At 40.1% G+C, this 15600-nt stretch overlaps 1 protein-coding gene across 1 annotated transcript; it reads left to right on the forward strand.

The window, feature by feature from the left end:
• Window positions 1-2169: 2169 nt before the first annotated feature.
• Window positions 2170-15013, forward strand: LOC472696 (large ribosomal subunit protein eL19). The gene is given in 7 exon segments (XM_016959007.3): window positions 2170-2206; window positions 2209-2643; window positions 2646-2770; window positions 12230-12295; window positions 13663-13714; window positions 13855-14008; window positions 14920-15013. Coding segments are annotated over 7 exon segments (963 nt in total).
• The last annotated feature ends 587 nt before the right edge of the window (window positions 15014-15600 follow it).

The raw sequence follows: 15600 nt of genomic DNA on the forward strand, positions 1-15600 counted from the left end.
TGCTCCATGCAGGCAGGGCCTTTGCCTTGCTCACTGCTGTGTTCCCCAGGGCCTAGAATAGTGGTGGCCCATAGCAGAATTCAGGAAAGAGGAGTCCAACAATGAATGAATGGATAACGCCATGCAACGGATGTGTTGGTGAAATTGACAGAGGTGGTAGAATTGAGGGTGACTGATGATGGAATGAAGCTCCCACAAGATCTCGAGAGTCGATATGCTGGGCTAAATGACTAAGATGAAGCTTAGCATGGGTGCTAAGGCTGCACTTGGTTCAAAAGCACAACTGAGTACAAGATGAGGAAGAAGTTGCTTCACAGCAGCTGCACAACTAGCAAACACTTGGAAGCTACAAAATGGTGGGAAGCTCACAGTGGGATACATGGGCCTGCAGAAACACCCCGTGATCTCAGGCTGCATGGGGTGGGTGGAGCAGGTGGTTGGTGTGCTCTGCAGGAGACACCGCATGGGGCAGCCCTGTTAGTCCTGGGCTTTGCACTTAAGCCGTCAGAGGTTATTCAAGTACATCTTGACCATAGGGACCTGGATGGTAAAGGCATTCAAAATTACATCCTCAACAATACATAGTTTCAAATAGCTCAAAGGAGGGTATTGAACATTCCCAATACAAAGAAATGATAAATGTTTGAGATGATGGATATGCTAATTACCCTGACCTGATCACTATACATTACATGTATAGAAACATCACTATGTACCCCATGAATATGTACAATTATTGTCAATTAAAAATTAAAAATCATACTCTATAAAAAAGAATAGAAGGAATGTTTAGCCCATAGATGGTAGATTTGAGAGCCAGACAGAACTGAATCAAATCCTGGTTCTGCCTTTTATTAGCTGCAGGACACAGGCAGAATTCTTAACCTTGATAGTCTCTAGTTGTATGACTGCCAAGACCAGTGCCATAAAAGGTAAAATATAACTGTTTAATTTTGTAGTTATACACAAAGGCTTGTACTGTGTCCTGCAGAAAATTTGAAGAGTCATCTTTTAAAAATATATATCCATAGTTTTTGCTGAAATTGCCAATGAAATGTACTTTACCAGGGTCCCAATATCGTGTACAAAATGTAGCATTGAAACTTAATGCCCACTTTTTATAAATGTTTATCTATAGATGGGCATCTCAATTTGAGGCAACACATATACGATCAGAACTAACAGAGAATATAAATGATGGAGTATCATGATAGTAGAATCAGATAGAATATTTAGAATAGAAACAGCCCTAAATGAATAACAACTTCTGTGTCTCTTATGCTAGATTGTTTATAACTTAAAACAGTTCTGTTCTGGATGATCTTAGTAAATCATATGCTTGCATCGTGACTGAAATCATCTTGAAAAACATTTTTTAAGCTGGCAGTGGTGGCTCATGCCTGTAGTCCCAGCTACTTGGGAGGCCAAGGCAGGAGGGTCACTTGAGGCCAGGAGTTTGAGACCAGCCTGAGCACCATAGCAAGACTCCATTCCTACAAAAAAATTAAAAATTAGCTGGGCATAGCTGTGGATGCCTGTAGTCGAAGCTACTCAGGAGGCTGAGGCTGGAGGATCACGTGAGCCTAGGAATTGGAGGCTGTAGTGAGCTGTGGTCTCCCTATTGCACTCCAGCCTGGGTGACAGAGAGAGAGCTTGACTCCAAAAAAAACCAAAAAAAACAAAAAGAAAAAAAAAACAAACAAAAAATTCTGTAGGTGGTACCTTTCAAAAGTGTTCCTTTTGGGATACAAAATTAATTTGGATCCCCAAATACAAATTATTTCATATAAATTGGGGCACCCCAGGTTCTACAGTGGAGTCGCTACAGTGGCTGATGAAGAGGACACAGAACAAGAGTCCTTCCCCTGGGATTTGAATGCTGGTTTTCCTCATCAGGGGTTTGTCCTTCATGGCTCCAGCTTTCAGTGGAGTCAGGTACAAGCAAGTGATGACATGCTGATGAAAACACTGGACAATGCAGTCTGGATTTTTTTTTTTTTACAAAAGTGGAAATATCAGAATGTGACAACTTAGAGTGACCATATAATTTATCACCCAATTGGAATACCTTAGAGAATGAGGGAAGCGGGAGAGGGTGAGTATGAATAGGTGCACTGGGACCACAAGCGTAAACCAACACTGTCCTTTGTCACTGCTGTGGCCGAAGCCATGAGGCTATTCAGGCTTCGGAAGAGGCTCGCCACGAGTGCCTCCACTGTAGCAAGAAGGTCTGGCTGGACCCCAGTGAGACCAGTGAAATCGTCAACGCCAACTCCCATCAGCAGATCCGGAGGCTGATCAAAGTTGGGCTGATCATCCACAAGCCTGTGACTGTCCATTCCCAGGCTGGATGCCAGAAAAGCACCTTAGCCCACCAGAAGGGCAGGCACATGGGCACAGGTTAGCGCAAGGGTACAGCCAATTTCCAAATGCCAGAGAAGGTCACTTGGATGAGGAGAATGAGGATTCTGCACTGGTTGTTTGGAAGATACCGTGAATCTAAGAAGACTGATCACCACATGTATCACAGCCTGTACCTGAAGGTGCAGGGGAATATGTTCACAAACAAGCATATTCTCATGGAACACAACCACAAGCTGAAGGCAGACAAGGCCCACAAGAAGTTCCTGGCTGACCAGGCTGAGCCCGCAGCTCTAAGACCAATAAAGCACGCAAGCTCCGTGAACAGCGCCTCCAGGCCAAAAAGAAGGAGATCATCAAGACTTTGTCCAAGGAAGAAGAGACAAGAAAAAAAGCTTCCCCTTTTTCTGTACATCCTGGCCACTGTGATTACATAGATCTGCCATTAAAATAAAACAAGCCTTAAAAAAAAAAAAGAAAAAAAAACAGGACTGCCCTGAGAAAACTAGGACGTATGGTCACGCCAAGTGGAGTCCCTTCATGGGGATATGGCGTTGAGATGCACAGGCCTGCCAGGAGCTGTTTCATAAGGATTCAGTGTTTTTCTTGCACAGGGGAACGAATTTTGATGAGTATGAAAGATGAGTGAAAGGACCAAGACATTCCAATTCCACCCACTAGATTAGACAGTTTGGTTTTGACAGTTCTGTCCATCTATTTTACATTTTCCAGGTTTGGGAAATGCAGACATAGATACAGATAGTAACATTTTTAAATGACTCAGTAGCCCCTGATAGCCACAAGAGCTTGGCATGGGTTGAAGGCATTCTCCAGGTGGGAACCAAGGAAAAGCTGTATGAATGTCTTTGCAAAAAGATAAAGAGATGCTTTGCAACAAAAGAGGGCTCCACCAGTCTGAAAACACAGTAGGACATATTCGTTAAGTGTCTGAAATCCAAGTCATCTGGACCCGGCACGCTCCCTGATGCCTTTGCCACACCTTTACAGATATTCCAGGGTTATGCTGCTTGCAGGTGACACAATTAGTTATATAAATAAACATGAAATAAAATTTATCTCCAGCGTTTTTGTACCCAGGTGCTGATTCTTGTCTTTTTTTTATTTTTGTTTTTATTTTATTTTTTTGAGACAGAGCCTCACTCTGTCACCCAGGCTGGAGTGCAGTGGTGCCATCTCAGCTCACTGAAACCTCTGCCTCTTCGTTCAAACATTTCTTGTGCCTCAGCCTCCTGAATAGCTGGGATTACAGATATGCACTGCCACTCCCAGCTAATTTTTCTATTTTTGGTAGAGATAGGGTGTTGCCATGTTGACCAGGCTAGTCCTGAACTCTTGACCTCATGTGATTTGCCCTTCTTGGCCTCACAAAGTGCTGGGATTGCAGACGTGCACCACCATGTCTGGCTAATTTTTGTGTTTTTATAGAGACAGGATATTGCCATGTTGGCCAGCCTGGTCTAAAACTCTTGGCCTCATGTGATCTGCCCACCTCGGCCTCCCAAAGTGCTGGAATTACAGGTGTGAGCCACTGCGCCCGACCTGATTGTTGTCTTTCTAGCGTGTGCCTGTCTCCCCAGCAATGGGCACGTGCATTGGTCTAGGCACCACCAAGGGGCTGTTTTAGAAAAATCAAACATGGTGGAGATTCAAAAAAATCTGTCAGGTTGTGAATTTGGGGCTAGATCTTGGAAACAGCATCAGAAAGTAAACTAAAATCCAGAAGAAGGGAACTTTTAGGGCAGTGAAACTATTTCCTATGTTACAATAATAACGGATACACATAATATATTTGTCAAAACCCAGCAAATGTACAACTCAAAGAGTGAAGCCTAATATAAACTACAGGCTTTAGTTAATAATAATTCTGTATCTTTTTTTGGTATTTTTATTTTATTTATTGGTAACTTTTTAAATTTTAAATTTGTAAATTTTTTTCTTGATAGTGTTGGTGAAAATCTTTTTGAAATATATTTTAATTCTATTTTTTCAATTGATAAATAATAATTATACAAATATGACAAATAATTTATGGAGTATGTAGTGATGTTCTCATAAATACAATGTGTAGACATCAGGTCACGGTAATTAGTGCATCCATCATCTGAAACACTTCATCAGTTCTTTGCATTGGGAATGTTCAATATTTTCCCTCAGCTATTTGAAACAATATATTATTGTTAAGTATCATCATTCGTATAGAACGCTAGATCGTATCAGAATTGGTTTGTCAGTTATAGCAAACATACCACACTAATACAAGATGTAAATAATAGGGAAATGTGAGGGAGGAGCCTGGGCAGGGAGAGATATGTGGGAATTCTATACTTTCCAATCAATTCTTCTCTAAGCCCAAAATTGCCCTAAAAAATTACAAATCACGCCTCACGGAGGAGAATCATGTAAGACGCTGGCCCAGACACAGTGGGCATGGCTGTGCCCATTCCTTCTCCTTCATTCATACCACACACCTGTGTCAGGGTCCTGGTGGCGCCACCATACATTGCTAGCTAGTGCCAGCGCAGGGTCTGAGCCTCTTCAGTGGCCACGCCTGCCAGCAGGCTCTGATGGGCTACCCCCACGTCCTGCACCCTTAGACTGCTTGATGCCTTGCCCAGGATGGCCACTGCGGTTACCCCTGAGTGACTGGGGTGAAGTGGATCGGAAATGCCTCCCCTGCCATCTGCAATGCATTTCAGGAATCTCTTCCAAAGGTCCTGAAAGTTTGAGCAGCAACTGCACTGGCTGTGACTGCCTTGATGACCCCCCGCCGTGGGCTGGCTTTCTACCTTCCTCTGAGTCACTCCTCCTACCCCTCACTCCTGCTCCCTAGGACGACTTCCCAGAAAAAGTCCTGAATGGAAGTCTTCACCCCAGACTCTGCTTAGGGGAAGAGATACATTTAAGTGCATTTAAACCTTTGCGTGTAGGCATGTGTCACACCGAACAATGTTAAAATGACAACACTACTCAGCTCTTTGAAATTTGAATTTTCTAAATAGAACTAATCTTATCAAGTATATTAGGTCTATTTGTACTATCTTCATTTGAGTGTTATAAAAATATATATATATGTTTCTATGGGAAAAAAGACATAAGCCAAAACCACGAGCATGTACTTTCTTTCTCTTTGTTTATAATTTAAAATATTTTCTTTGGAAAATTTCCAGATACATAAAGACTATTCTCTAATTACTTCAGCTGATAATCAGCTAAAGGTCTCAAGTCAGTTAGGCATCTTAGAACATGTATTTTAATTTGACATTAAAGAAAATATAATCACAGTAATTATTAGAAATAAAACTCTTTAAAACTCCCACAGTAAAGGTGAAGTGATTCTACAGGCTCACCTAACTAGCAGTGTTTTATATAAAGACATCGATTGTTACAGCTTTCATTAAATAAATACATAGGTTTACATTTCTAGTCTTAAATATATGGTGTTAGCACTGATAACCTACCCGACAAGTAGAAGGACCTTAGGATATTCTATTTAGTTAAGCTTGAGATAAGATGATAATTCCAAAATTATGCATAAAGAGTTACATTTATATTATATTTTACACCGCGATAAAATCAAAGAGAAAATATGTAGCTATCTATTTTGCCAAAATCTATAATTCATTAAGTAGGCATGATGGATTTTTATAAAATTCTTCTGTATTTATTTTTAGTAAGTAATATTGAAATCCTTTACATTTTACCTAAATTTCTAACACGGAAGGGTGTTTTGTAAAGCCGTCATCTGACTACTAATTGGTGGCTTAATGATTATTTACACTTCTTTCTTCTCTTGTAATTCAACAGTAGGAAGTCCATGTTATTAAACTAACATTTGCATTTTTCCTTTTTCTGATCCAAAAGCTTTTTAGAGAGAGATATAATTTAATATTAGAAAACAGGAACACTTTTCACAGTTCTATTAATGACTTACTTGTTTATACATAGTTTAAATTTCTTTAATTTTATGCTAATTAGGGTAATATAGACCTTTATTTTTATCATCTTAACCATTATGAAGTTTATAGTTATAGATGTTAAGTATATTCACATTGTTTTGAAAGATATATACTTTTGATGAATGTCTTAATAATTAAATTAATTTGAAAAAATCTGTTCTCATTTGAAAATCTCCTTTTCCAAGAAGGAAACTATTGGATGTTTCAGTTTCCAGAAGACAGATTTCTTTAAACCATTTAAAATATCCATACGTGTCATTACAATATATAGCTTTTCAGCTAGGTGCATTTAGGCAAATTTCACACTTTATTTCTGTCAGGTGGAAAGGTTTTCCTAAAGAGCCACATGTCTAAAGCATTTTGTGTTTTGGCATAATTTCTTAAACTTTTTTGCACTTTGGGGGGTCTGAGATTCTTTATCTTATTCATTAATGTTCTTTTTAACTTCTAGAAACCATCAAAATAGGAGCTGTATTGAATTTGCAAGACTTTCCAACTGTATGTGCTAATTCCCTTGGGAGACAGACTATCCCAACTATTCCCATTTGCATTTCTGCACCATTTTGTTAGCTGTGCTAGGGATGTAATTAGTTCACACATCTGGTATCGCATGGATTGGCTAGTGTTAAAGGTTTCACAAATTACTACCAACCCTTTTTATTTTTGAAATTGAAGGGCTCTTAATTAGTTTAAAAATAGCTATCAACTTGCTTATAACCAGCATTTATATGTTGCTACTTGTTCTCTTCCTAAAGGTGGGGAAGTGAGATTTGACAACAGAGACCTATCTCCGTAAGAGTTATTTGAGAAAGGGAGTTGTTGGATCAGAGTCAGACTTCCTGTCCTGATTGCAGTAGTGGGTGGGGTGAATTTCCTTCTAGCAGCGTAGAAAAGGGGCATGGAAATCAATGCAGGTGGAACAGTGGTTCCTGATGTGACGTAGGCAACCATTGGACATTGGGCATTTTTACATCCTCAGATTCAAGAGCCTCGTGAAAATGTCTAGTTTTGATCATATCGAGTTCTGTCTGTGAAAGCCATGGCAAGTCTGGGTTAGTTAACTAGTGCACTAGTCTAGTCCAGTTAGCTTAAGACTCTTTCTTATAATGCATGGACATGTAAAAACCAGGAATTTCTTGGTGAAAAAATTTGTTTCCTTAGAACCAGAACAACCCATAATGCAAACGCAAAAAAAAGATTTGAAAATTGAGGTCCTCAGTCTCTCTAGATACATTTCAGGTGTTCAAGATCCACGTAGAGCTAGTGGTGACCATATTGACATCATGGAAATATCTACTGGGTGGTGCTGGTTTAGACCATACTCTCTGAAACACCGCTTAGGCATTCACCCCGTGATTCTGTGTAACACTGCCTTTAGTAGCTGCTGCTGCTATTTGCTACCACGAAGGCCGCCTCCTCCTCCCGTGGTCGGTAGGTAAGTTTACGTTCTTGATCTCACCACACAAAAGAATTTGAGACTGACTCCAAAGAAAGAGTAGCCAAAGAAGCTTATTGTAAAGCGAAAGTACCCTCTGAGAGGCTGAGTGGGCTGCTCAAAGGGAGAGACAGCAACTAGCGCCTTCAGAGGAATTCCTTTTGCGGGAACTGTTCGTATATATTCATAAAATACTGGTGAGGTCAAGTATGTAAAGACAGACCTGCGGTTGACACATGCGCTCAGCATCTGCATGCTGTAACATGCAATGCATGTATTATTAGCATATAAAATCTCCGCCTAGGGGTTTTTTTACTATTAAAATGAAGAAAAGGTTACTATGAGCTAAACCTTGAGCCTAGCTGCGCAGGTGGGACCCTGGAGAAATCCTCAGCGCTCCCGCCCCAAGGCAGTAATTTGCAGCTAATAGCTTCTTGGGTTTTGGATGCTGATTGGCTAGGTACTGGGGAAGCTACATTAGGAATAAGGCTCTTTCCCGGGCTGTGCTAGCTATTAGGAACTTGTAACCATCTGGCAGTTGGCTGGTGTCCTGCAGGACTGTTTATCTTGCAAAAGAGTCAGGTGCTGACGTAAGAGGGTGCAAGGGATGCGGAGCCCACTGGGCTTTACACCAGGGGAAAAGTCAGTAAGTCAGTATGGCCTCCTAACCTTCCTTATCCTGCTTCACTCCTCCTTACTCTTCTTTTTGTGGCCGTTTTATTGAGATATCGTTTACATACTGTACAATTCATCAGTGTAAAATGTACAATTCAGTGGTTTTTAGTATATTCACAGAGCTGTGCAACCGTCACCATAATCCACTGTAAACATTTTCATTACCTCAAAAAGAGACTCCCATGTGCTTTAGTCATCACTCCCCAATTCCCCCATACTCCTGGCTCTAAGCAACTACCAATCTATTTTCTGTCCCTATATTTTGCTTATTCTGGACATTTCATATAAATGGATCATGTCATGGGTGGTCTTTCGTGACTGTTTACCTCCCATGATATTTTCAAGTTTCATGCATGTTGTAGCATGTATCAGGACTTCATTTCTTTTTGTGGCCAAATAATATTTCATTTTATGGATATATCACATTTTGTTTGTCCATTCACTGTTCATAAATATTTGGGTTTCCATCTTTTGCTTTATGACTAATGCTGCTATAAATATTCATGTACAAGTTTTCATATGGACATACGTTTTCATTTCTCTTGGGTGTATACCTACTAGCGGAATTGCTGCTCAAATGGTTACTCTATGTTTAGCTTTTTTGAGAAACTGCCACACTGTTTTCCAAAGTGACTGCATCGTTTTTACATTCTCACCAGAAATGTATGAGGGTTCTAATTTCTCCACATCCTCACCAAAATTTATTATCTTTTTGATTATAGCCATCATGGTAGGTGCTAAGAGGTATCTTATTGTGGTTTTTAATCAAAAAATGAGTGTTGGATTTTGTCAAGTGCTTTTTCTGCATCTATTAATATGAGCATGTGGCTTTTGGTTTTTATTCTATTGATAGGGTCTATTACAAGAATTAATTTACAGGTGTTAAGCTAACCTTGCCTTCCTGGAATAAATCCCACTTGGTCATAGTGTATGATTCTTTTTATATGTCACTGGATTTGATTTGCCACGATTTTGTGGAGGATTTTTGTATCCATAGTAATAAGAGATAGTGATCTGTAGTTTTCTTTTTTTGTGATGTCTTTGGTTTTGGAACCAGGGTAATACTGACATCATAGAATGAGCTGAGAAGCATCCCTTCTCTCCTGTTTTTTGGAAAAGTTTGTGAAAAACTGATATCTTTTCTATAATTCTAATAATTTAAGTCTTCTTTCTTATGTCTTGGTTGAATTCTGTTATTTTTGTTTACCTTTCCAAAGAACCAGCTTTTGGATGCATTGATTTTTCTTTACCATTTTGTATTCTCTATTTCATTAATTTCCATTCTAATATTTACTATTTCCTTTCTTTTTTGAATTAGGTTTAGTTTGCTCTTCTCTTTCCAGTGTCTTAAGATGGAAGTAATTGTTCTGAGTTTTTTTTCCTTTTTAATATAGGCATTTACTGCTATAATTTTTCCTAGGCAGTTCTTCAGCTGAATTCCTTAAGTTTTGGAATGTTGTGGTTTCCATTTTAATTCAGCTCAAAGTATTTTCTAATTTTCAGTTTGATTTTTCTTTTGACCTACTGGCTATTTAGGAGTATGTTGTTCAATTTCTACATATTTGTGGGTTCCCCAAATTACTTTATGTTTTTGATTTCTAATTTAATTCCAGTGTGGTTGGAGAAGATACTATGTATCATTTCAATGCTTTTAAATTTACTGAGGTTTGTTTTATGACCTAGCATAAAGCCTACCCTAGAGAACATTCCATATTCAGTTGAAAAGAACATACATTTTGCTATTGTTTGATAGAGTGTTCTAGAGCGATAGCAGATTTTTTGAAACTCACTCAGGAAAATCTCAAATGTGTGCAGAAGTAGAGATAATAATATAATAATTGTGAGTTGAATTGTGTTCCTCTTCCAAAATATTGAATTCCTAGCCCCCAGTGTCTGTGAACAAAGGGTTTTTTGTGGGGAGGGGGCACATGATTAAGTTAAGATGAGGTAGTAGGGTGGGCCCTATCCAATATGATGGCTGTCATTTAAAATGGGAGAAATTTGGACACAGAGACAGACATGAACACAAGAAGAACACCATGTGAAGATGAAGGTGGAGATTTTGGAGATGTAACTACAAAGCAAGGAGCGCCAAAGATTGCTGGCAAACCACCAGAAGCCAGGGAAGAGGCATGCAACAGGTTCTTGTCCCTTAGAAGGAACCAATCCTGCTGACACCTTGATCTTAGATTTTCAGCTCCCAAAACTGTGAGACAATAAATTTCTGTTGGGCCAGGTGCAGTGACTCTCGCCTGTAATCCCAGCACTTTGGGAGGCTGAGGTGGATGGGTCACCTGAGGTCAGGAGTTTGAGACCAGCCTGACCAACATGGCGAAACCCTGTCTCTACTAAAAATACAAAAATTAGCCGGGTCTGGTGGCAGGTGCCTGTAATCCCAGCTACCTGGGAGGCTGAGGCAGGAGAATCACTTGAACCTGGGAGGTGAAGGTTACAGTGAGCCGAGATCACACCACTGCACTACAGCCTGAACAACAGAGCGAGACTCAGTTTCCAAAAAAAAAAAAAAAATTATATTGTTTAAGCCACTCTGTTTATGGAAAACACTTACGTACTCAGCACTCAGATTCAACGACCTTTCAGCCAGTTGTATCTTCACCACAAGCCAGAGCTCAGTGGCTCCCAGGCATTATAACAACACGGACCCTCTGGTCAATGATGGACTCTCAGGTGAGAAAGTTTAAAGGCAAAAAGACATTTTGGCATGCTGCCACAGTGTCCTCTGGTCAGGAGGTGAAAAACAAGTTCTGAGTATCGGACTTCCAAAACTGTAAAAGACAAAAAGTCAATACAGTTGAGCTGATGTGGTTTGGCTCTGTGTCCCTACCAAATCTCCTGTCGAATTGTAATCCCCAGTGCTGGAGGTGGGGCTGGGTGGGAGGCGATTGGCTCGTGGGGGTGGAGTTCTCATGAATGGGTTAGCGCCATTCCCTGCGTGCTGTTCTCGTGAAAGTGAGTGCGTTTTGGTGAGATCTGGTTGTTTAAAAGTGCGCAGCACCTCACCACTCACTCTCTTCTTCCTGCTCTGGCCATGTGAGATACCTTGCTCCCTTTTGCCTTCTGCCATGATTAAAAGCTTCCTGAGGCCTCCCCAGAAGCAGAAGCCACTATGCTTCCTGTACAGCCTGGAACCATGAGCCAAGGAAGCCAATCTTTTCTTTATAAATTATGCAGTCTCAGGCATTTCTTTCTAGCAGTGTGAGAATGGACTGATCCATGAGGCTTGTCAAAATTTTATGGTATGCATAGTAGACAATCAAATACCAGATTGTCTGAGGATCTTGGAGGAAGGATTTTTAGTGCAGAATTAGGTTGTTTGTCAAAATGATTCTATAATGTTACACTGTGTGAAAGTTGTCAGAATCAAAATGGAGTTGCTTGTGTTAAAAATCTAAACAATAGACCCAGCGAAGGGCATGAAGGGAGGAGAATTCCCATGCACAAATGCCTGATAACAGGAATTATCACACAAGTCTGCAAAAATCGCAACCTTGCATACAAATATACTTCTGCAAGGACATCTGCCCAGCAGCTGCCTGTCTGACCTCAGGCTGGCACAACCCTTATTATTGCTCCTTGTTGCCAAACATAATTATCTTAAAACAATTATGCAGCCCTCCTCATTTTTCTTCAAAAAAACCTTTGTCTTCTTTTACCTCCTGAATATGCACATAGTTTATTATGACACACATATTCCCATTGCAGTGTCCATTCCCAAATAAAAATCATTTTCTATTAGAGAGCCTCTCTGTCTGTTATTTAGGTTGGCAGTTGTCGAAGCATGACTTTGAAGCCAGATCTTAGCGTGTCTTTGTTGTCGGGTTATCAGGTACTCTATAGTTTTCTGTTTGGGTGCTATTAGTTAAGTAGAGAACACGGCAGATGGTAGTTACTGTTTGTAAAGCTTGCAAAATTCATATTTGTTCCAAAGTCTAACAGTCCCTTTTATTTTTTTAGACATATTTAAATTTTTATTTCAATTTCCATTCCAATATGCTCAGTGTTTTGGAATGCATTTCTACTGTTTCTTCTTCCTCCCAACTCTCGCTCAAATGATGGTTGCCTCTTGTGTCTTACAGCTTGCTGTTGTGAAATTCTGTTCTGTGGAACAAATCTGTAATAATTTTTTAATTTGAGGTGCATTCCTCGAGAAAAGATTGACAGTTGCATTTGCAGGTACTGGATATATTAGCAATCCAGAATATCTTTTCTTGTTTTTGTTTTCTTGTTGTTGTTGTTTTAAAGACAGGGTCTTGCTCTGTCATCCAGGCTGGAATGCAGTGGCACAATCATAGCTCACTGCAACCATGGATTCCTGAGCTCAAGAGATCCTCCTGCCTCAGCCTCCTGAGTAGCTGGGACTAGAGCTGCACACCACCACACCTAGCTAATTTTTAAAACTTTTTTATAGAGATGGGGTTGCCCCAGCTGATCTTGAACTCCTGGGCTCAAGTGTTTCTCCTGCCTCAGCCTCCCAAAGTGCTGGGATTACAGGCATGAACCACCACATCCAGTACAGGATGTCTTTAAATTATGTTATCAGTTTGGTGTTTCCAGAATTCTTGGAGAGTAGAAATTCTGTCCCTAAACTTGTGTGATGGTAAAATACAAATTCTTAAACATGTTTTTCTCCCCTTTACTCAGAGGCAAAATCAAGGTAGACAAGTTTCCTTAATAACTCCTTAAGAAAGGCAGGATTTTTTTTTTTTCATATTACCCAGTGTGTGACTTTCAGGGTCTAAGCCTTATGTAAAATAAAAAGGTCTACAGTCGGACTTCCCACCTTCATTAATACCTGAGAAATTAATGAAATAGAGAATACAAATAAAGAAAAATCAGTCAAGTGTGGGCACTAGATTTTGTCTCCTTTTCTCCTGAACTAAACCACGTAAATGGAATCTCCAGGTCCCCAGAGACTGGGAGATATTCCTTAAGCAAAACCGTTTCAATGTCCTTGCTTACCTTTCTGAATTCATATGTTCCATTATTTGTGGTCTCTAAGGATTTCTCTTTTTGCCAGGCCAGCTATATATTTAATAATTTGTTGTTTAAAAAATATTTACACAATTATAGGTTTTTTTTAAATCAAAAGTCTCATTATGATTCCTAAGTCTGCCATATTGCTAAAAATGGAAGGCTATAATGATTTTTCATACTGAGAGCTCTATCTCATCTGGAACTTATTTTTCTGATTAGTTTGAGGTTGGGCTAAATTTCATTTCTGCAGTTTCTAACAGTGCAAGGAAAGGTAAAATGGGCCCTGAATGGGCGTTCTGTTAGGCACTTTCATGAGTTCAGCTTTAGGGGCAAAATGACACACAAAAGCAAAGATCAAGTAATAAAGAGTTGGCTTTCACAGTTTTGATGAATGTCTTCTATCCACCCTAGACCTGCTTCCTTTTGATACAAAAGGTGCAAAGCGACTTTTATTCTGTTCTTCCGAATGCTTTGTTCGCTACATTTCCCCTGCCTCATACCCGAGCTTTTTCCCGCTGAGCTTCATGCACAAGGACCTTCCATTTGATCTTCATGGTTCTTCCAGGTAAGGTGGGACCTGAAAAAAAGTGAAAGATCAGAAGGATGGAAAGACTTAAGGATTTTGGACTGATTCTGGGTCCACATAAAGATAACCCAGGGCTGCTGATAAGAGTAAGTGTAGAGTAGTTGATCAGCAAATCTCATCCCATCTAAAGACAAAAACTTAGAATGCCAGGATAAATCCCAGTGCAATCAGCATCAAAGAACTATCCTAATTCTTTGATGTATCAAATATGTGTTAAATAAGTAAGCGGTTGGCTAGGATTTCAAAACCTACTTTGTTATAGAGAGATTTGAAGTATAACACATTTTCTTTCAGAAACGGGGTCTTGCTATGTTGCCCAGGCTGGACTGCAATGGCTATTTACAGGCGAGGTCACAGAACAGTACAGCCTTGAACTCCTGACGTCAAACAATCCTCCTGTCTCAGCCTCCTGAGTAGCTAGGACCGTAGGTGTTCGCACCACCATGCCTGGCTCCAGACAGCCTCTTTAGAAATGACAGAACATTAAATGAAGACTGTCCACTGTTTAAAGCTTAAAACAGCTAGCCTTTTTTTTAAATCCCTTCCTACCTTTTGATCAGAAAAGTTTGCTCTGTCTACTTTTTGAGGACACTGTATTTTATTACCATCCAAATATTAGAAATAACTTATATCTATGTGATAGAAGTTCCAATATTCTATTTTTACTTTTTCCTGCAGCAAAGCCTAGATATTCTTTTCTGATATTTTGCTTCTCTCCTATGAAATCTCCCTTGTTTATTTCTTGCCATCTTGCTGATAATTATACAACATTTTCAGGGGGGGTTCCCTAGTCCTAACTTGTAGACCTTCCAATGACTGTATACTTCTGATTGCTTTACAGTTGCAATCACAGTATTTCCTCCCCCTCTTCGTGTCTTGATTCTGTACAGAATCAGAGAAGCTTCAGAGGCATTGTCTAACGAGAAGCAGAAGGCTTTTAGAGGCTGTCTTCAAGACCCATGCCTGGATGTTTTCCCCAAATAATCTTTTTTACTTAAAATGTCAGACCATAATAGAACCTCTAATTAAATGGTTGCTCTTATGTGAAGAATGGGCGGGGCTTGGGCTGGGTTTGGTGATGTGCCTCTGTAATCCCAGCACATTGGGAGGCTGAGGCAGGAGGATCACTTGAGCCCAGGAATTTGAGACCAGCCTGAACAACATAGCAAGACTCTGACTCTACAACAAAAAGTTTCAAAATTAGCTGAGCATGGTGATGCATGCCTACAGTTTCAGCTACTCAGGAAGCTGAGGGAGGAGGATTGCTTGAGCCTAGGAGTTCAAGGCTGCAGTGAGCTATGTTTGCACCACTGCATTCCTACACTCCAGCCTGGGTGGGAGGGCTGTTTGCTAATCATTTTATGTTTTCCCAAGCTGTTCCAAGAATTTGGCAGGGAGCTGACATCAACTTATCTGTCTATACTTGCTTTCCGAATAAACCACTCAAATACTGAAGCTGAACACTTCTCACCTGTATCTAGGAATGGAACTGAGAATGGCATTACAAGGATTGGAAACATTTTAGTGATCATCTCAGATATCTGAAAGACTCACAGACTGAGACTGGTGGG

This window comes from Pan troglodytes, chromosome 7, assembly GCF_028858775.2.
Source record: "Pan troglodytes isolate AG18354 chromosome 7, NHGRI_mPanTro3-v2.0_pri, whole genome shotgun sequence".
In the NCBI taxonomy this organism is placed as follows: Eukaryota; Metazoa; Chordata; class Mammalia; order Primates; family Hominidae; genus Pan; species Pan troglodytes.